The sequence below is a fragment of the Podarcis cretensis genome (assembly GCF_951804945.1).
Source record: "Podarcis cretensis genome assembly, chromosome: 8".
In the NCBI taxonomy this organism is placed as follows: Eukaryota; Metazoa; Chordata; class Lepidosauria; order Squamata; family Lacertidae; genus Podarcis; species Podarcis cretensis.
This window is the reverse complement of record NC_137177.1, coordinates 16,970,177-16,992,820: the sequence shown is the minus strand read 5'-3', so window position 1 is coordinate 16,992,820 and position 22,644 is coordinate 16,970,177. Positions and strand designations below refer to the sequence as shown.

At 42.2% G+C, this 22,644-nt stretch overlaps 1 protein-coding gene across 9 annotated transcripts; it reads left to right on the top strand.

The window, feature by feature from the left end:
* The first annotated feature begins 2,008 nt into the window (after window positions 1-2,008).
* LOC307221673 (phospholipase A2 inhibitor CNF-like) lies at window positions 2,009-18,938 on the top strand. Of its 9 annotated transcripts, none has more exons than XM_079986428.1 (6): window positions 2,009-2,106; window positions 12,588-12,688; window positions 13,991-14,104; window positions 14,762-14,911; window positions 16,617-16,748; window positions 18,592-18,938. In XM_079986428.1, the coding sequence occupies exons 2-6, from the start codon at window positions 12,643-12,645 to the stop codon at window positions 18,795-18,797; spliced, it is 648 nt and encodes a 215-aa protein (XP_079842554.1). In that variant the 5' UTR covers window positions 2,009-2,106; window positions 12,588-12,642; the 3' UTR covers window positions 18,798-18,938. The 9 variants fall into 9 exon arrangements, with proteins under 9 accessions (XP_079842554.1, XP_079842555.1, XP_079842553.1 ...); XM_079986429.1 differs by lacking the exon at window positions 2,009-2,106 and adding an exon at window positions 9,952-9,974 and having other exon boundaries at window positions 12,591-12,688; XM_079986427.1 differs by lacking the exon at window positions 2,009-2,106 and adding an exon at window positions 9,953-9,974.
* Window positions 18,939-22,644: the final 3,706 nt, after the last annotated feature.

Sequence of the window (22,644 nt, the reverse complement as noted above, 5' to 3'; positions counted from 1 at the left end):
ATGAACAGGGGCATTTTACTGCATTTTGGCTGGGGAGGCTGGAAGGTATAAAAGAGAAACCTTCGCTCCTCTGCCTCTCAGTGTTTAGGTAAGAGAAAGAATAGGTAATCTCTGCCAACCCATCCGAAACTTGGACCATGTACACCTTACCCACTTTGATAATCTCCCACAGCTGGTGTTTGAAGCCACATGATGCTAGCTGCAATCCATATGTATCCTGCAGCTTCTCGAGCAGTAATCTTGTTTGATGTGCTTCTATCTGATTAGAAAATGAATGCTTGAGATGGTATTTAATTCCAAGTAGGCTTGCTAAGATGTATAAGACTGAATCAGATAAGTGCTAGGGATGCAAAGAGGTTGATGGAATCTTCTTTCATATGTGGTGGACTTGTAAAAGGGTAAAAGAGTATTGGGAAATGATCCATAATGAATTGAAAAAATGTTCAGAAGTACTTTCCAAAAAAACCCCAGAGTCCATTCTGTTGGGGATAATTCAGACTGAAATTCCCAGGTGTCAAAAAAGGTTATTTATGTATGTCACTGCTGCAGCCCGTGTTTCGTTAGCCCAAATATGGAAAACAAGCAAGGTCCCAACCAAAGAAGAATGGCAACTTAAATTGACAGAATATGCACAGAATAAGAGAACAAGAAGAACATACATATAGAGAAGATTGGAATTTTTTTATTGAATATATGGGAAATAACTATGTACAGCTGAAAATGCTGGCAGCATTAAGATAAATTCAACAGTGTAATAAGTTTTGATGGGTGTAATAATGGAATACTGAATGGTATAGTTTTGTAAAATATGCAGGGATTTACAGTATGATATGCAAAATGAACCATGGAAAGAGAAGAAAGGAAGTCATTGATATCTTAAGGATGTAAAAATGAGAAAATTATAGAAAAAAGAAAAAAGAAAATGAATGCTTGGAGGGTCAGGTAAATTAATAAATGGAAATGATATTTGTACATAGTAGGGATGTTTCTGAAAATGTCCTTACCATGGCCAATTTTGCACTCACTGAGGGTGTACCACTAATAGGTGGTACACAAATAAATTTTCACAAATTTGTGGAGGATAAGGCAATCAATGGATGATATTATAATTAGTAGTAGTACAGTGGTACCTCGGGTTACATACGCTTCAGGTTACATACGCTTCAGGTTACAGACTCTGCTAACCCAGAAATAGTACCTTGGGTTAAGAACTTTGCTTCAGGATGAGAACAGAAATTGTGCTTTGCCGGCATGGCAGCAGCGGGAGGCCCCATTAGCTAAAGTGGTGCTTCAGGTTAAGAACAGTTTCAGGTTAAGAACGGACCTTCAGAACAAATTAAGTACTTAACCTGAGGTACCACTGTAGTAATAATAATAGTAGTTTATGTAATCTATATCCCATGCTTCCTTTTGAAGGAGCCCAAGACGGCAAACATATTGAGATAAAACATTTTTAAAGCATTCTAAAAACATTCAACCATTGATTTCCAGGTTGCCAGGAACTGTCTTTTTACCCATTGAATGCCTGTGAAATGTGTGTGTCCCCCAGCACACACTCAGAAGCGAATTATCGGTATCTTTATTAGTCATTGTCAGCAGTAATAATACACTATATTTTAACCTCCATTGTTTTTTTACTTTCAATGTATAGCCTTCAAATGTACAACTGAAAAATGTCAGCATATTTAGAAGAGACCCTTCAAGTGTCCCTATTTTCCAGGGACGGTCTTGGATTTACAGAAGCTGTCCTGGTTTCTGATTTGATCCCGGAATGTCACACTTTTCCTTAGGACGTCCCCATTTTCATCGGAGAAATGTTTGAGCGTATGGAGTTATGCAACCCCCAAGCCAAGGGGATAAGTAACTATACAACGTTTAGAAGACATCTGAAGGCTGCCCTGCGTAGGGAAGTTTTTAAAAAAGTTTTATTCTGTTTTTATATATGTTGGAAGCTGCCCAGAGTGGCTGTGGCAACCCAGTCAGATGGGCGGGGTATAAATAATAAAATGATGATGATGGAATAGGATGTCCCCATTTTCATCGGAGAAACGTTGGAGGGTATGTTATGCAACAGCTCAAGAGATATGAAAAGGCTAAATGGGAGCTGTAAGTATGTGTGTCTAAAACAGGAATGTTTCTAATTTCTTCCTAAAAGTTGATTAACTAGGGAGGCAGATAAACTTCACCAGGGAAATGCCACCGCAAAGGCCCCCCCCCCATAGGTCAACAGCCACTGGCTCACCTGTCCTCCAGGGGTGCCAACTTGAATAAAATATTGGGGAGACCTGGGTAACCCCTGGTGCGTGTACACCATTCGAATGGCAATGCCCATCAATTTTGGTGGGGCAGTCCCCTCAAATATTTTACTGGGGGGCTGAAGTGACTTCAGCCCCTAGGACTTGGCTCCAAGGACCTCGCCTGTTGATCGCAGGGTGCAAGATACCTGAAGCAGGGGAAGGAGCCTTTTTAGATGCTTCTTTGAGAAGAGGGTTTTTTGGGGAGGGGGGAGGTCAGGCAATGGGGAGGGGACCATCTGTTCAAACCACCTGGGGAATTGTAGCTCTGTCAGGGGAATTTGCAGCCACCCCTAACAACTCCTAGCACCCTTAAACTCCTAGCACCCTTATCCCCAGGATATGAAAATGATATATTGATGGTATCTAACACCGAGTAAATTGGGACTTCCGGTCAGCGCCAGCGCTTAATGGCGGTCCGAGCCTCGAGCTCCGAGGCAGGACTGCTTCGTTAGTTCGGGTCTTACCCGCTACGGCAAGCGGGGGACCCCTAAAATCACAGGCGCGGAGCCTGTGAACAAAGGAGATTCGGTGGGCACCTTTCGCGCCCCCCGGCACTGTGAGGGAGCCTTTTTAAAGGCTTCTGAGCGGCATCGGGGTAAGCGCGGTGCTGAGAGTCGTCACCCAGCTAGCGGAGTGAAGCCGCGTCGCCATGAGCGGAGAGCGCCGATTCCTTCCTGCAATTGGAATTTGACCACAGCACCCGTGAGTAAGATCGAAAAAGTAACGGGACATTAAATAAGAAATTCGGCTGAAAACGGGAAAGGCATAAATTAAGGAAGTCTGCCTCCCCGGAACCGCAGAAGAGATAAAGCAACGAAAATCAAGCTGCATTTAAAGGGAACCTTTCTATTTTTTTTAAGCTGTCAAACTGACATCGGACTTAAAACTTCCCCCCAGATTGGCAGGAGAAGGGGGGAAGGGATTGGAACGTTGTTAACCTGCTGGAAAATTATTGGAAAATTAAGATCTTCCATTGCCAAATCCCCCTGGGTCGGGCTGCCCAAATAAGACACCGGGACGTGGACTGTCAAACTTTGCGAAGTGGGGGTTTGTTTGTAACAAAGTTACTGGACCTTAGATTTACCCTGTTGCATTTTGGCCACATAGAAGATAGAGACGTTACAGTTTGGATATTGGAAACTTTTGGCTACTGTTATACTTCCTTGCTTCTTTGTTTTTCTTTATCTTTGCCATTTGGATACAATTGAATGCTCCCTCTAGAGGGTTTTATGTGAAACTGTTGCACTTGGAAAAGTAACAGTGGGATTTTCCACTTGGAAATCAACTCTGTGAAAACGACCTTGAGGATATGAGTGCCCCTACAGAAGAGATAGTAACAAGGCAGAAAGCAAAACAATCTCAGAAGAAAAGGGGCTCTATATCAGGAACTGTTCCAGCTGCACAGGAAAAAACACCAGCTTCTATGGATCCTATGACTCAGGCACTACTTAAAATAAATCAATCCCTGGAAGCATTGACAAAGCTATCGACAGAGAATTCTAAAAAATTAACAGAGTTGACAACAAGATTGGATGTGAATACAGCTAGTGTTAAATCTAACACAGATTCTATAAATAGATTAATTCAGGAAAATTCAGAAACACGAAAGATTGCAGAAAGTGCAAAAACAACGGCCGAAGAGACAAGGGAAAAGTTTGGGCCTATTATTAAAAAAGTGAATGAGCATGATGCAGCCCTCTCCTTACTGGAACTTCAACGTAAAGAGAAGAACCTAAAACTTAGATTGGTGCCTGAAGGGGAAGGGGACAACCTTGTGAAATTTCTTACAGAGAACATTATAACTTTTTGGCAGGAGGAATGGGAGGAAGAGGATGAATTTGAGATAACATCAGCCTTTCGATTGGGTAGAAAGCAGGATAAAAAACCAAGGGATTGTCTAATTACACTGAGATCAAAAGAAGAAAGAGATAAAATATTGAATCTGCATTATCAAAAGGCATTGGTGATCCAAAATTGTCAGATACAGATTTTTAAGGACATTCCCAAATACATTTTAGAGGTGAGAACATATTACAAAAGCCTAGCAGATCTGCTGAAGAAAAACACCATACCATTCAGATGGGAGTTTCCACAAGGATTGTCCTTTAACTTTAAAGGAAGGAAGATTAAAATAAAAACAATTCAGGACAAAGAACAATTTCTGGAGAGATACCTGGAGGATTTGCAGAAAGGAACCGTGGAGGAGAGGGAACCACCTGATATAGCAAATTTGTCATTTGGACTTTTACCACCACCATCGGAGGAAGAGCAGAAGCTTGGAGCAGTTGGAGGAACAGCTACTTAAATACAAAATGTCTCTGCAACTCCTTAGTTGGAACTGTAACGGTTTGAACCTTCCTCGGAAAAGACGACAGGTTTTTCACATTTTGAAGAAAGAACAATTAGATATAATATGTTTGCAAGAAACCCATATTGCCAGGATACATAGGAAATTACTGATAAATAAGAGACTTGGTCAAGAATTTATCTCATCAGACAAAGTAAAGAAAAGAGGTGTGGTGATCTATGCAAAGGAAAAATTGGCTCCAAAACTGATATTTAAAGATGAACAAGGAAGATACCTGGCAATTGAAATACAAATTCAAGGAGAAAAGATACTAATTGTGGGAGTTTATGCCCCAAATGAAGGGAAGGCCGAATTCTTTAGGAAGTTGCATGAGACATTAGTTGACTTTTTAGATTATAAAATCCTAATGATGGGAGACATGAATGGAGTTGTCTCAACAAACATGGATAAAGCACAGAGACAAGTGATTTCAAAAGAAGGGAGACTACCAAAGATCTTTTTCGAAATGACTGAAACAATGGACTTGATTGATATTTGGAGAACAAAGAATCCTCTAGAGAGAGAGGGAACTTTCTTCTCTGAAGCAAAAATGACATGGACAAGAATAGACCAAATTTGGATTTCTAGCAGTCTGGCGCCAAGAATAAAAAAAGTAGAAATATGTCCAAAAACGTGCTCCGACCATAATGCGGTGAAGATGGAGATGAAACTAACAACAACTGGATCCTTTAGATGGAGAATGAATGACACCCTATTTAAGGACGAAGAGATCCACAAGAAGGCCCTTAAAACATTAAAAGATTACTTTGAGATCAACAGGAAAACAGATGTGGAAAAAAGAATAATCTGGGACGCAAGCAAAGCCGTGATGCGAGGTTTCCTAATTCAACAAAATTCTATAAAGAGGAAGCAACAAAATGAGAAGAAGGAAAAAATTTTAGAAAAAATAAAAGAAGGAGAGAAGAAGTTGAGGTCCAAACCAAAGTCCCATGAGATTTTGAGAGAAATAAAGTTTTATCAGATGCAGTACATGGAGCTCATGAACCAACAAATAGAATGGAAGATAAAGCAAATGAGACAAAGAACTTTTGAATCAGCGGATAAATGTGGGAAACTTCTGTCATGGCAATTGAAAAAAAGGCAGAAAATGAATACTGTAACAAGTTTAGAAATGGATGGAAAAATTATCCACAAACCCAATGAGATAAACAATTGTTTTCAAAGTTTTTTTAAGAAACTGTATGCACAAGGGCCAATTAACGAACAAGAAATAGAAGAATTCATCAGAAAATACGGTCTACCAAAAATTCCAGAACAAAGTAAAAGGATCTTAAATGAGGAAATAACAGAACAAGAAATAGAGGGTGCCATTCAAAATATGAAATTGGGAAAATCACCAGGACCAGACGGCCTGACGGCCAAATACTACAAAATGCTGAAAGAACGGCTGATACAACCATTGAAGGAAGTTTGCAATGAAATCTTGAAGGGGAAAAAGGCACCTGAATCGTGGAAAGAGGCTTTCATCTCACTTATACCGAAAACAGAGACTGAGAAGAACCAGGTCAAAAACTACCGCCCTATATCTTTACTCAATGTGGATTACAAAATTTTTGCAGACATTTTGGCAAAAAGATTGAAAAGAGTGTTGGCAGAAGAGATTCATAAGGACCAAACAGGCTTTCTCCCAGGTAGACATATGTCAGATAATGTGAGGAACATTATAGACATTCTGGAGCTGCTGGACGTTGACATTAACAGGAAAGCAGTTTTGATTTTTGTGGACGCGGAGAAAGCCTTCGACAACATTTGTTGGACTTTTATGAAAAAGAATCTCCAAGGGATGGGGGTAGGCCAAGGTTTTGAAAACGGTATAGGTGCAATATACTCTCAACAAAAGGCCAAATTAATTGTAAATAACGTGGTAACAGAAGAAATACCTATAGAAAAAGGTACACGACAGGGTTGCCCAATATCCCCTTTGCTTTTTATATCAGTCCTGGAGGTTTTGTTAAACATGATCAGAAAGGACCAGTTGGTCAAAGGAGTTCAGGTCGGAGTTAGACATTATAAATTAAGAGCATTTGCAGATGATCTAGTATTGACTTTGCAACAGCCAGACACTAGTACTAAAAGAGTATTAGAACTAATTGAAATATTTGGTCGAGTAGCAGGTTTTAAATTGAATAGACAAAAAACGAAAGTGTTGGAAAAAAATTTAACAATGGAAGAAAGAGAGAGTTTTCAGAATGAAACAGGCCTGGAAATAACAAAAAGGGTAAAATACCTGGGGGTAAACTTAACATCCAAGAATGTGAACTTATTTAAGGATAATTATGAAAAATGTTGGTCAGAAGTTAAAAAGGATCTGGAAATATGGTCAAGGCTGAAACTCTCCTTGTTAGGCCGAATCGCTACTATTAAGATGAATGTATTGCCTAGAATGCTGTTCTTATTCCAGACGTTGCAGATTGTGGACAAGATGGACTGTTTCAAGAAGTGGCAGAAAGACATATCAAAATTTGTCTGGCAGGGCAAAAAGCCCAGAATTAAATTTAAGATTTTAACTGATGCAAAGGATAGAGGGGGGTTTGCCCTGCCGGACTTAAGACTTTATTATGAATCAGCAGCTTTCTGCTGGTTGAAACACTGGCTACTTCTTGAGAATACTGACATTTTGGATCTGGAAGGGTATGACAATAGTTTTGGTTGGCATGCATACTTATGGTACGACAAGGTAAAGGTATATAAAAGTTTCAAAAACCATATTGTAAGGAAAGCATTGTATAATGTTTGGATCAGATATAAAGATTTGTTGGAAAGTAAAACCCCTAGGTGGGTGTCACCAATGGAAGCTAGGGAAGTAAAAAAGCTTAATATGGATTCTAAATGGCCAAAATATCATGAGATTTTAGAATACGATGGTGAAAGGGTGAAACTTCAGAGTTATGAGAAACTAAAGCCTAAGGTTCGAGATTGGTTGCACTACCATCAGATAAATGAGACGTTTAAACAGGACAGGAAAATAGGATTTCAGAAAGAGAAGTCAAAATTAGAAACAGAATTGCTGGAACCCAATACTAAGAACTTATCAAAAATGTATAACTTGCTGTTAAAATGGAATACACAGGATGAAATGGTGAAATCAGCTATGATTAAATGGGCACAAGATATCGGTCATGATATTATGTTTGCTGACTGGGAACAGTTATGGACCACCGGTATTAAATTTACTGCATGTAATGCCTTAAAGGAAAATATTATGAAAATGATTTACCGGTGGTACATGACCCCAGTCAAGCTTGCAAAAATATATCATTTGCCTAGTAATAAGTGTTGGAAATGTAATGAGACTGAAGGCACTTTCTACCACCTCTGGTGGACCTGCCCAAAGGTTAAAGCTTTCTGGGAAATGATCTATAATGAAATTAAGAAGGTCCTTAAGTGGACTTTTCCTAAGAAACCAGAGGCTTTCCTTTTGGGCATGGTGGGCCAAGTGGTGTCAAGGAAGGATAGGATTTTCTTTATGTATGCCACTACAGCAGCAAGAATTCTACTGGCAAAGTATTGGAAGACGCAAGAACTACCTACTCTGGAAGAATGGCAAACAAAGGTGATTGACTTTATGGGACTGGCCGAGATGACGGGCAGAATCCGGGACCAGGGGAAAGAGACAGTGGAAGAGGACTGGAAGAAATTCAAAATATATCTCAAAAATAATTGCAAAATTGAGGAATGTTAAGATGTCAGGGGGTAAGAAGTAAAGAATTGCAGCAGTAAACAAAAAAACTTAGAAATTTTTATGAAAGGGAATTAAGACAATGGACATAAGGGTTGCTAAAGAATTATTAAACAAGGATGCAGGGATGGGGAGGTATGGGGAAGTCAAAGAAAGAAGGGTATGAACCGATGAGCTTGAAGTTGTACTGTTTTATATTGTTCTTTATTATTTGTGTGGAAAATTAATAAAAATTATTATAAAAAAAAAAAAAACACCGAGTAAATTGGCAAAAATGTATAAATCTAAATCAAATAAGTGTTGAAAATGTAAAGAGAAATAAGGTTCTTTTTATCATATGTGGTGGTGAAGGGACAGAATACCCAAATCCTGTCTGTGAAATCACCCCAGGCTTCAATAATCACCCCAGGCCTCAAAACTGTCCAAAACTCCTTTTGTCTTCTAAAAAATCCAAAACAGCTTTTCTCTGCTCTTCTCTGCTTTTCTCACAAGATGCTGTGGCAAAAGGCAAAATGTTACTTTTAAAGGATAACGAATAGGCTCTGTTCATAGCAGGCCTGAGAAACTGAATCTTATCTCATTCGGTTGCAACATCTTGGACATGCTGAACCACCAGGGCTCCTTGACCCACCCCCTCGGCTTCTCATTCCCCCTTTCCTGGGAAGGGTGCCAAGAGTCCAATAGTCCCAAGACAGCTTTCTGTTCATGCTCAGAGGAACTCATGGGCAGGACTCCTGAGGAGAAAGGAGGAGGGAACTGGAAAGCGGTATATATTTTAAACGATGTTTAAAATAACATTTGTAAAACAGCCAGAAGCTTTTCTTTTGGGAATTACAGGGACAGAACTACCTAAGGTGTATAGAAACATATTCATGTATGCTACTACAGCGACAAGAATGTTACCAGTCCCAAAATGGAAAGAAGCAGAAGTCCCAGTAAAGGAAGAATGGATCCAAAAACTTATGCAGAATATGCAGAAATGGTGAAACTTACCGGAAGAATAAGAAAGCAAGATAACAAACATTTTATAAAAGAATGGGAAGGGCTTATTGAATGTTTACGGATAAATTGTAAACAGGTAAGAACATTGGCAGGATTGTTGCAATAACCTGCAGTTTCATAGAAGTATATATTCAAAGCAGATGAATAAATGAGCAAATTAAGTTAACTTGGATATGCAAAAGATATTAAAAATAAATTTAAGGAGCCGCAGAAAGAGGAGGAAGGAAGTCAAGTTTTGAAATGTTAAAAAGACTGTTAAATTTGTGAAATGTATAAACCTGAAAAGCATAAATAAAATATAAATAATAAATAATAAACTATAGTTCTCAGCGTGGCCAGGTTTATGTTGGTTGGGGCCCTAAACTACTGAAGGTAATGGGGCCATTTATATGTCCAGCTTTCCTTTGTCAACAACAAATTGTCACTGTTTTTTTGTGCTGAATATATGCTATATGGTAATTTATGGACCTAATAGGTATCTAAAGCCATTTGCACATAACAAAATACGCATTTTATCAAAGTAATTTATATAGAAATGAGCAAACCAGTGATATTTTAGGGAGCAGGCTAGCAGCCGGGGCCCATGACTTACATCATAGGAGCCTACACAACACAAAAGACTGTTGCTGTATGTAGGTTTTATTTGTTTTTTTATCTTATATTTTGGAAACGTACATCCAGTTTTTCCCCTCCTTTATTTTTTTTGCCCTCCCCAAGAGAGTGGGGCCCTAAGCTATAGCTTGTTTATCTTATACGTAAATCCGGCACTGGTTCCTAGGATCCTTAGGCCGGGGTGGGTGGGGAGCCATGACAGTTCCATAGCGGTTCTGTAGCGCTTTGCATTTACGGTGGGTCCAAAAACGGAGACGCTTGGCGGCTGGGAGTCTGTTTGGAGAAGTTTGTTACGCAGAGGCCAAAAAGAAGAGGCCCCTTCCCCAATTTTGTAGGGAGAAGAAGAAGCCGGGGTGGGGAGAGGGCTGGGTGGCGGTGGCAAAGGCTCTTACCCTGGATAGGACTAGGCCTCAGCCTGCATTCCTGCTCTGATCCGCTTTGAAGGTTTTTATTTTTATTTTTTTCCCCAGGCGGTAGGTATACACCTTACAAAACAAAACAATTAATGAATCCAAGGCCTGCTAGTTTCCTGATGATGATGATGATGATGATGATAATAATAATAATAATAATAATAATAATAATTTTAAAAAATGACTTATTCCCCCACCCACCCAAACGGGGTTGCCCCAGCCCCTAAGCTCCCTCGGCCTTGAGATAAAAGGCCTGCTGTGGAATTCCTAACAATTTGGAATTTGATGCAGGGTTGAATTTGACTCAAGAAAGTCACAATTTTATAGTTCAAATCAGGGGGAAATAAATACAGTACATGAACAAAAGTATAAAGATTTACAAAATGTTTAGGGGTATGCATACCCTTGCGTACCCCCCAAAAAAGCTGCTCTTCTTCTTCTTCACTGTCCATCCATAGATCTCAGGGTGATTTGCAACAAAAAAAATACAATAAAAACCCCCAAATGCATAATAAAAGTAAGAACCAAAACAAACCAATAACCCCAGCTACCTCCTTTTTGGCTTACTTTATTTATTTATTTGGAGCATTCGTACCTTGCCCTTATGCCAAGAAGGCTCCCAGAGTGGCTCACGTGCAATCAATTAAAAACAAGACAGACTTTTACAGTCTTAAAAAATGTGTTACATGAGGGAAAAGAGGTAGAGAGGGAAGGGTGTGTGTGTGGAATCAAATGCATGCACCAGTTCTTAAACAGTTGCTCATAATAACCAGATGACATAATTGGTTGGGCTAGGTTTGGTCTGATCCTGCCCGTCTCTTGCGGGAAATTTGCAGCTCAGTGGCAAAGCATCTGTTTTGCGTGCAGAGGGTCCCAGGTTCAAATCCAAATTTATTTGCTCCTTCAGTGGGGTAGACAGAGGCCAGTGCCTGATACCCCTCTGCAACAGATGACTGTGAGGGGTGAGTGTCTCCTGCCAAGGAGAATCAAAAGCCTGACTGGGTGCAGTGCCAGCTCCAAATTTTTGTAGGCTCTACTAATCCTCCAACATGGCAGGGGAGTTTCCTGTAATTTGTTTCAGATATTTTGGGAGCATGAGATGAGCATTTGAGAAGCATATTAGGATTCTTTGCACAGCAGAAAGAAGCCTCTTGTTTAGGAGTATAGTAGTACCTTGGTTCTCAAACTTAATCCGTTCCAAAACCAAAGCGTTCCAAAACCAAGGTGTGCTTTCCCATAGAAAGTAATGCAAAACGGATTAATCCATTCCAGACTTTTAAAAGCAACCCCTAGAACAGCAATTTAACATGAATTTTACTATCTAACGAGACCATTGATCCATAAAATGAAAGCAACAATCAGTGTACTGTACTATAAAATAAATAAGACAGTATTGTAGATGATTAAAATTAAATGATAGTCATTGGATGGAGTGGGGGGCTTTTATCCATTTCCGCAGTCACACAATCAATCAATCAATCAATCAATCAATCAATCAATCAGGAGCTGAACTGGGTTCCACACAAAACAAAAAAAATTCCTTCCAGTAGCACCTTAAAGACCAACTAAGTTAGTTCTTGGTATGAGCTTTCGTGTGCATGCACACTTCTTCAGATACACTAAGAACTAACTTAGTTGGTCTTTAAGGTGCTACTGGAAGGAATTTTTTTTGTTTTGACTATGGCAGACCAACACGGCTACCTATCTGTAACTGGGTTCCACACAGTCACTAAAACAAATTAATTGAAAAAGCCTCAAAAACAAAAACGCAAAATAAATAGCAAAAAAAAAAAAAGGGGGGGGGAGTGCCGAACCTAATCATTCCAGAAGTCAGTTTGACTTCTGAAATGTTCCAAAACCAAGGCACAGCTTCTGATTGGTGAAGGTGCCCTGGAAACAATAGCCGACAGCTGCATCAGACGTTTGGCTTCCAAAAAACATTCGAAAACCGGAACACTTACTTCCGGGTTTTCGGCATTTGCGTACCAAGGCATTTGAGTACCAAGGTACCACTGTGCAGCTGGACTGTGTCTTCAGGAAGACAGAGAGCTTGCAAAAACCAGAGCTCAGCTGCTTGCTCAATTGCCAACATGACTCTTTGGGCAAAGGATAGGTCACCTCTACTTGGAATTCATGTTTTCAGCTTGTGGTAATGAATTTCCTGCTGGGCAACAAGTCTTATATTTTTATTTATCTTGCTGCCGTGAATGTTTTAGCAGATACTTTGAGTCACAACATTTGCTTCATTGAAGGAGCTTTTGAACCATCGCCATGCAGGCTCTTCTGGGAATTTTCTTCTTCTCTCTGCTAACTACAGGTAAGGGGCAGCTGGAAGCTCCTAATGGTATCAGAGTGGGAGATTTATTTCATTAGGAAATCTGTGTTCTTCAGCCTAGAGGCCCTGGACTGCAACTCTCATAATCCCGGGCCATCAACTGCAAAACACTGAATTACATCCAAGCTGGTATGACTTGGTGTCTATTTATTTACATGACTATCCAGTAGGGATGGCTGAATCTGTCAACTTCATTTTTTCTCTCTCAGCTCATCATTTTTCCAATTTAAATTTAGTTCTCCATATTTCTGCATGAGTTTGAGATTATTTTTTTCATCCTCGGGAAAATCAATCGGCATTTTCAAAAAAGCCTCAAAAACAGAAACGCAAAATAAATAGCAAAAAAAGCGCCAAACTTAAAAAACTAAAAAAAAACACCCCAGGTCCTCCTCCTCCTTTACTGCCACCGCTGGAGCCAATCACCCCATTGCCACTTCCAGAGAGAGATGCAGACAGAAGCTGCAGATCCATTCTAGCCTTTTTATTCTGCCTGTGCCTCTCTCTGTCTGCTTCTCCTGGTCACTGGTTTTTTAAAACATTAGGGGGTGCCTGGGTACACCCGGCAGACACCCAACACATGCTTATGGTAAGATGCAATGTCATGGGCAAGGCTAAAAGTACGGTCCCAATCCTATCTGCTATCTACGAACCTAACTGCTGTATACAAGAGCAATGCATGAACAGGGTCTGTGTGCGTGCTCTGATTCCACAGAAACACAGGAGGGCAAAAATGTACTTAATGTAAATTTGCTCCTTTATCTGGCATACAGGTTCATTTTTAAAATAAATAAGGAGTATATGAAGCGCACAGAGCCTTGCTTATAGCTACAAGGTTTTGGAGACCCTGTTTTGTTGTGGGTATATTCTGCAATAATGTCATTAATACAATAGCAGTGTATTACTGGTGGATATGCTCTGCTTTAGTTTGTTCTGGAGAGCTTCCCCAATACTATTGCATTATTGTTGTGTGGAGCAATTTTTTTTTTTCTTTGGGGGCGGGGGGCGGGAAATACCCTGATTGGAAATGATGAAATGTGACCGCCCAAAAACGTTTGCAGGCTTAAACAGCACTGGAATGTGTATGACTGCCCTAGTATCACTGTTGAGTACAAGTCATAGAATATGCAGTAAAAAGGATGCCAGAAAGAGTTCTGAGTGGTTTAAAAATAAATACAAAAACAAAAGTAGAGGGGCAGCCATATCAACCCTCTACTCTGGTTGACAGCTTTGAATTCTGCCCACCCTGTATCATTCATGCAATTGTCTTCTCTTCCCTTTCTCCAGGTGCCTCTTTGGACTGTGTAGTTTGCCGTGGACAAACATTCTGCACTGGCAGAAAGGAAGCTTGCCCTTCTGCTGATGATGTGTGTTACATTACTTTGGCAGAACGCCCAAAAGGTGGACCGTAGGAGTGAATAGACTGCAGTTTTGTGCCAAACTCATGAATCCACTGGCAACATTGGTCCTTCCCAACCTGGAGGGCTGCTCACATCCTCGAATGAGAGAATCTCTTGCCTTCTGTGTGCAGGACATTAGCCCTGCTACTGAGCAACTGTCTCATCCTTGTGTGTGAGGTGTGGAGAAAGCAAGTAGGGTCATGGCCTTTAAAGCCATATGTTGGGTTTTACCCTCGTTCTCAGAAAGACAGCCCAGTCCTTAGCTCAGGGTGTATTGGCTGGGCCTCTACTGCCCAAGAGGAATAGTGTCTCTTCTCATTATATAACTCATTGTGCCTCCATTTTCCTGTCTATAAATGCATATTGGGGTGGGGACTCGATATTTCAAGCCTTATTGAATAGCATACTGCATACTAAGGAAGGGTGAGATTCTCACACTTAATCTCCTTTAGGGCTCTGGGATTTACCCCACCCAATTTTGTTCTTTACCTCAGTCTGGTTTTCACTTTCTGCCCAGTTCTGTCATGCTGCCCTTGAAGTGAAAAAGGTTAGCTTGTGTATGCCTGTCGTGCATGCCCATTTGACGCATAACCCACGAGGATTCTGCAGGCATCCCCTTACGCCTTCTAAATATACCCTCCTTTCTTGTTTTCTGCAGATAACACCACAGTTACAAAAGTAGTGAAGGGCTGCCTTTCCCCTGACCTCTGCAAAATATGGTTTGACATCGATCTTGGACAGGATAAACACATCAGGGAAAGCACTGTCTGCTGCTCAAAGGAGAATTGTTCGCCAGAATCCCCTGAATGTAGGTATTATTTTACGGGCAACTCCCAATTTGCACAGGGGTTATGTTCCGAGGCTCCGAGCATTTATGTGAAATCGAGTATATTTGAAACACCATCGGAAAAGCCTCCAAACAACCTCAAAACCTCTGGAAACCTCTTTTAAGGTGGTTTTTGCCATTTTTAAAGTATGGGTTTGGCACCATGCATGTTTGTGCAGTTGCGGGCCAACTGGGCACATTTCAATTGGTCATTTGCCTGTGCTCGGTAGCGGGTGGCAGAGCAGGATGGGGCAGTGCCGCATATACTAGAGGGGTGGGCTGAGCCCACTCCTGGTGATCGGCCCCCTATACCCCCTCGCAATTTGCAGCTGAGCGAGTGGGCAGGATCAGTTTCCCAGGCATCAGGCTCAGCCTGGAAGCTTCCTTTGCTCCCTGGAAAACTACCCCTGGGGCTTCCCCATTGGATCTCAGTGGACTAGTAGCATATGCAACCTTCTGTTTTCTGCCCTGAGAGAACTTTGCTGTAAACAGATCCTAGGTATGTTTGTTCCTAAAGCAAACCTTTCCGTAGAGCTCAGGTCATTCTTCCGGCATTCTGCCCAGACCAGAAGTCTGACAAGGAGCATAACTGGCAAAAGATGGATGTGTGGAGAACGATGGATGTGTGGAGATCAATGGATGTGCCCTTCAGGCACATGAAGGAATTCAGCAGGGCAGGTGTGGAGGACTCCCTGGTCTTGAATGGGGTAACTGTGCCCCTGAAGGACAAGGTCCACAGCCTGGGAGTCAATTTGGACTCACAGCTGTCCATGGAGGAGCAGGTGAATTCTGTGTCCAGGGCAGCTGTCTCCCAGCTCCATCTGGTACACCGGTTGAGGCCCTACCTGCCCGCAGACTGTCTCGCCAGACTGGTGCATGCTCTAGTTATGTCCTGCTTGGACTACTGCAATGTGCTCTACGTGGGGCTACCTTTGAAGATGACCCGGAAACTAGTTAATCCAGAACACGGCAGCTAGACTGGTGACTGGGAGTGGCTGCCGGGACCATATAACACCATTCCTGAAAGACCTACATTGGCTCCCAGTACATTTCCAAGCACAATTCAAAGTGTTGGTGCTGATATTTAAAGCTCTAAATGGCCTTGGCCCAGTATACCTGAAGGAGCGTCTCCACCTCCATCGTTCAGCCCAGACACTGAGGTCCAGTTCCGTGGACCTTCTGGCAGTTCCCTCACTGTGAGAAGTGAAGCTACAGGGAACCAGGCAGAGGGCCTTCTCGGTAGTGGCACCTGCCCTGTGGAACGCCCTCCCACCAGATGTCAAGGAAATAAACAACTCTTTGACTTTTAGAAGACATCTGAAGACAGCCCTGTTTAGGGAACTTTTTAATGTTTGATGTTTTATCGTGTTTTTAATATTCTGTTGGGAGTCACCCGGAGTGGCTGGGGAAACCCAGCCAGATGGGCGGGATATAAATTATTATTATTATTATTATTATTATTATTATTATTAGTCATTTTAGCCCAATACCATGAGGAAAGAAGTAATCACTTTCTACTCTGTCTAGACAGACACAGCATGCATCAAAAATGGTTAGGAAGCTTCTGCTTCTGCACTGCTGGGGGCAGGGGATCATAGGTGGGAGGTAAGGACTAGGAATACTTTGTCTAAACTAATCTGCACCACACTGTCTCTCCTTAATTCAATTGATTCCTCTTACGTTTCAGTGCCAAGAATGCCCCCTGATGTCAATGGAAAGTTCTGCCCATCCTGCTATTCTAAAAATGAGGAATGCCCTGAGGAATATGTCTATTGTACTGGAGGGAATGCTTTCTGCATAGGTTTTATCACCGTTACAGGTATTGCTAATTGTGATTTCCGATGCTGCAGTCCATTTCAGTTTTTCTTCTTCCTATGGGATGTGGATTGATTTTCAGTATCGGTGGGAAAGAATTGTAGCTCAGGGCTAGCTTTTCCTGAGATGCAAACAGCATCTTCAGAGAGGTGACTTTTGTGGAGACTGAGGCAGGGAGAGAGTTGATTTCCTCCCAACCCCGCCCCCTTCATCCCCTTGTCCCCTCAGACTTTCTTGTGGCTGCTATTTACCCAAGAAAAATGTGCACCTTAAATGCATGGGTGTAGTTAATGTTGCTTCTAGTATACTTTCCTTGCAAAAAACCCCCAAGCTGAATCACTGGCACCTCCAGTTAAAGGCCATAGATGGAAAAGATCTTCCCTGAGACTCTGGAGGGCCACTGCCAGTCAGAGTAGCGGACAATAATGAGCTAGAATGATTTATCCAGTCGTCTTTTGATTGTGTGTTCATGATGATTTGTACTCAGGATACTATCAGGGTGATGACACACGATTCTCCTTTTCAAGACTGCTGCTGCAAAGGTTCTGGGACAGTCACTGCTTCATTTCGAACCAGTGCATATCCTGCTGAAATCCCATAACTTTTCCTACCACAAATGTTTATTTTTGTCCTTCTTTCGTTGGGGGCTAAATCCCCTCCGGACAGGAATAATGTGGTAGCCCTGGAAACCCACCACTTACTTCCTATTAGTGTGCCAACAACATGTTGCAAAATACGCCCACAATAAATACCAGCCTGGAAGCACCCGCAGCAGGTGCATAATTGAGCCCCACCCTTCTGCCCATCAACTGATGTCATGAGTGATGTCTTGGCAGGTCGGTGTGGCTTGAGAGAAATGCCCTCATGTGCCTGGGAGGCCAAAATTAGCCAGTGGGGCAGAGGTCCCCCTGCCTCCTCCGGTCTAGTAGCTCAAGGCAGGTAACTTTCGAGTCCAGTCACAGCAACCATTTTGGTTAGAAAGCAGAACAGTTGGTTGGGCTCTTTCAGTCTTGCTCTGTATTGTCAGGGGAACCTGTTCCGATTCAAACAGACTGTACCATGGTAACCATGGCAAGAGCTTAGATGGTCTGACAAACTGGGTATTTCCTTGAAACCTCCTCTTTGCTATCCTTAGGCTATTTGCAGTTGACCTTTTCATCTGATGTTCCCTTTTCTGTATTTTTGTTTGCCAAATAATATTTATTAGTTTCCCAAAATTTCAACAAATAAATGCCAAATTACACCAAATTTAATATAATTTCTCCCCAAAAGTTGACTTCTCACTCTTTGTCCTCAGTGTGTCCCTACTTTCTCCCATTGCTGCTTGATATTACATATTTATCTCTGATTCACATTTCATTCCTTGTATTCAATTTATTATTATTGTTAATTACAGTAGTACCTCGGGTTACAAATGCTTCAGGTTACAGACTCCGCTAACCCGGAAGTAGTACCTCGCGTTAAGAACTTTGCTTCAGGATGAGAACAGAAATCGCACGGCAGCAGCGGGGGCCCCATTAGCTAAAATGGTACCTCAGGTTAAGAACAGTTTCAGGTTAAGAACGGACTTCCGAAACGAATTACCGTAAGTTCTTAACCAGAGGTACCACTGTGTAATAATAATTATCAATTCCTGCTCATACATTTACATAACAATATCATAATACCTTAACCTCTTTTGCTCCTTTGTTCTAATTTGGTATCTCAGCTTAAGGTCAGCCATGATGGATAAAATATATGTGTCCTACCGTGGATAGGTATTTTTAAAAATTGAGTGGATGGTTTTTTGTGTGTGTGTGCACTAGTTCCTGACTCCCCTGACCACTCGCCTTTGATTTCCCTTGCAGACACAAACGTTGTAAATAGCACCATGAAGGGCTGCATTTCTGAATCTGGCTGCCAGACACTACAATCAATGAACAGATCGCTTTCTGGCTTTCCTAATATGAGAAATGTGACCTGCTCCCAGGCCAAGGTCTCTCAAGCCAGCAGGGCTGCTACCTCGTTAGCATATCCCCTCCTGGTTCTCCTGCTGATGAAACTTCTCTTATAATGTCTCTTTTGCAGCATCTCAGCAATGAAGAAATACTCCTTTCTTCCTCCTTTGCCTCTTGTTTTCATTTCGGCCTTTCAGGGGTATTTGCCATCTTCTCTGTTGTATTGAGTGAAAGTTAATAAAAGTTGAAAAAACTGAGATCCTATCTTTGTCTGCCTAAGAACATAGGACTCTGCCTTCTACTGTGTCAAACAATCTAATTCAGTACTGTTTAATGGGCATGTCTCTCCAGGGTTTCAGAAAGAGTTCTCTGCCAGCCCTATACAGTGGTACCTCGGGTTACAGACGCTTCAGGTTACAGACTCCACTAACCCAGAAATAGTACCTCGGGTTAAGAACTTTGTTTCAGGATGAGAACAGAAATCGTGCGGCAGTGGTGCGGTGGCAGCGGGAGGCCCCATTAGCTAAAGTGGTATCTCAGGTTAAGAACAGTTTCAGGTTAAGAACGGTCTTCCAGAACGAATTAAGTTCTTCACCCGAGGTACCAGTGTATGGGGATGCTGGGAATGAGCCCGGTTTGTTCTGCATGGAGCTCTGTTGCTGAGCCACAGTCCTTCCCTGCTGTTTCTGCAGACCTGCCAATCAAAGTGCTCAGAGGTCCAAACTCAAAATTGGGCCAAAGTCAAGTTACCAACATTTTAAGAAGCGTCAAACTGCATGCAGCAAGAATGGGCTAAGATATTAATTGCATTCCCAGGCACTGAGCCAGCCATCCCACACTGTGTATCAAACCACTCATGACATTATTTTTGGTTCAAATTAGGCCACAACTTCATTGATTAAAGATGTAAGGAGCTGTGACTTAGGCATTGCGTATAACGCATATCAACCAGGCCGCCCGCTGGTTGATTCACCAAGAGGTTGATCAGATAGGTACTACTCCACCCAGATTGCCTTGGGAGGAATGCTGTGGCCCTAGCCCTTGTATGAGCATCTGTACAGGAGCACCTCCTTCAGGATTATAATGATTTATTAATTTTTATAAAGCCCTTCATTTGAAGATCTCAGGGCAGTTAATAAGATTCTCTATGCTTAAAGAAGAGTGCTTCTGTTGTTATTTATCAGTTTGGTTTTTAACCTGCCTTTCCCCCTGAAGGAGCCCAGGCAGGCCATACTACAAGATGGCAAACAGCACAATGCAATTAAAAACATATATATATATAGGGGGGGGGATGAATGAATTCCTATGCCCCACAAACAACCCAGAGATGCATTTTAAATAAAAGCACACATTCTACTCATGTAAAAACACTCTGATTTCCGGACTGTCCGCAGAACGGATTGAGAAGGCAATTGAGCCGGATCAGGCCCCCGGGCCTTAGTTTGCCTACCTGTGATTTAAATGCTTGCTAAAGATCTTTTTCCTGATGGCTTTCTTTCATTTTCAGTTGATTCTTCCAATCTCTACAAAGCCTGAGATCCAGCAAGTGGAGCCTGAGGTGAAAGGCATACCCTTAAAATTTCTCAGCCCATAAACTTGTTTGGAGTGCCAGAACTGAACTACGGTATTTCTTACACCCGTACCACAGACACACATTTCTGCTCACCCTCACTATTTTTATTCAGCAGCGTGCCACATGCTGCTTTGTTGCTTCCGTTGTAAAAACAATCTGCAGCAGGAAATTCAAACCAACCCGAGATCTACAGTGGTACCTCGGGTTACATACGCTTCAGGTTACATGCGCTTCAGGTTACACACTCCGCTAATCCAGAAATAGTGCTTCAGGTTAAGAACTTTGCTTCAGGATGAGAACAGAAATCGGGCTCTGGCAGCGCGGCAGCAGCAGGAGGTCCCATTAACTAAAGTGGTCTTCAGGTTAAGAACAGTTTCAGGTTAAGAACGGACCTCTGGAACGAATTAAGTACTTAACCTGAGGTACCACTGTACTGGCAGATCCTAGTCTCAGAATCTACAGAATCTCTTACCCACTGGAGTCGGCTGTCCGAGTAGACTAGCCAGGCGCAAAGAAAGTATAAAGGAAAGGGAAAGGCACAGCTTTCATGCACCTTTTAACGGTTGTGCAGAAGAGGAAATTGCAGCAGACAAGCCAAAATTCCCTCTCCTGTGCCCCTATTTAAGGTGCAGGAGCCCTGCGTTGTCTTGCACTAGGCCATAAAGGTACCCCTGCCCGTACGGGCCAGTCTTGACAGACTCTGGGGTTGTGCGCCCATCTCACTTAAGAGGCCAGGGGCCAGCGCTGTCCGAAGACACTTCCGGGTCACGTGGCCAGCGTGACATCGCTGCTCTGGCGAGCCAGAGCCGCACACGGAAACGCCGTTTACCTTCCCGCTGGTAAGCGGTCCCTATTTATCTACTTGCACCTGGAGGTGCTTTCGAACTGCTAGGTTGGCAGGCGCTGGGACCGAGCAGCGGGAGCGCACCCCGCCGCAGGGATTCGAACCGCCGACCTTTCGATCGGCAAGTCCTAGGCGCTGAGGCTTTAACCCACAGCACCACCTGCGCCCCCTTGCACTAGGCCATAGCGCGTTGCAAAAACCAGTACAGAAATACCTGCCCATCAGAGCCAGCAACTGAGGAGCGGACAAGGAGTTCTCCTCTGTCAGGAAATCAGGCATAGGTGCATTCACAGCAAACATTTAAAGCTGGGATAACTCAGTCGGTAGAGCATGAGACTCTTCATCTTAGGGAGGTGGGTTCGAGTTCCACGTAGCACAAAAGATTCCTGCCCTGCAGGGGGGTTGGACTAGATGACCCTCTGGATCCCTTCCAGCTCTACAATTCTATGATTCTACACTGTATGTAGAATGTGTGTGTGTGACAGAGAGAACCACACTAGTGGCCAACACTGTGGAAACCTTTTGGGTTTCCGAGGTTGGATGGCTCATAATGAAGGAAAGTGAGGACAGGTGACCTCACCTAGGCCCGAAGTCACCCCCCACCAAAGCAGGCTCAAAGCTTCTCAGAGCTTTTCAAAATCATTTTTCTCAGCAGCTAAAAGGCATTAGCTAAGCATCAGAAACATTCCACTTGCTGTAACTAAAAAGATTGCAACAAAGGTAGGGAATACAGTCCATTGTTTCTCAGGCCTTTCTCATGCCTTCTGGCCTTGCTAAAGAACCACATTGCAACTTACTTTCTGTCCGGGAACCATGCCAGAACAAGAGATTGAAACATATCTGAACACTTTGAAACCCCTTTCCTGGGAAGGGTGCCAAGAGTCCACAATAGTCCCAAGACAGCTTTCTGTTCATGCTCAGAGGAACTCATGGGGCAGGACTCTGGAAGGAGGAGAAAGGAGGAGGGAACTGGAAAGGGGTATATATGCTTGTGCACATGACTGTGAACTTCGTGCATGCTTTTTGTGACTTATCACACTTGCTCCTTCTACCAGTTCATGGATGGTAGAAATAAAACCTTTTTCTCTGAAACTATTCCTTGAGTGTCTGTTGACTCCCACTTCCCTTTCCCAGGCGCAATATTTTTCCCACCCAAGGGCAAAGCCTCATAAGGCTACAATATCACCACTTTCTTTTGGAGTAATACCATAAAGTTACATATCAATGGAAAGATAATTTAATGAAGAATGTAATGCAACAAAGTTTGTTCAGTTATCTGCATTCTATCAAAAGATACAGCCAAACAATCAGAAAAAGGAGTGTTTAGAGAGCCAGTCAGGTGTCATCTGGTTTTGGTAATGATGGCTCATAACACCACTTTTTTTCCTTTTCTTTTTTTGAGCAATACCATAAAATTATAAATCAACAGAAAGATAATTTAATGAAGAATGTAATGCAATATTTTCTATGAAAGATTATTTATAACAACAGTAGTCATGAAGAAGAAACTAAAAGCACGTAGAAAAAATGAGCTATACTAAAATTC

Excerpts from the sequence above, each read along its gene's own strand:
- LOC307221673 (XM_079986428.1), top strand. The coding sequence starts at position 12,643 with ATGCAGGCTCTTCTGGGAATTTTCTTCTTCTCTCTGCTAACTACAG. Across the intron at positions 12,689-13,990 it reads CTTCTCTCTGCTAACTACAG|GTGCCTCTTTGGACTGTGTA; the intron begins GTAAGGGGCAGC and ends CCCTTTCTCCAG. Across the intron at positions 14,912-16,616 it reads TTCGCCAGAATCCCCTGAAT|TGCCAAGAATGCCCCCTGAT; the intron begins GTAGGTATTATT and ends CTTACGTTTCAG.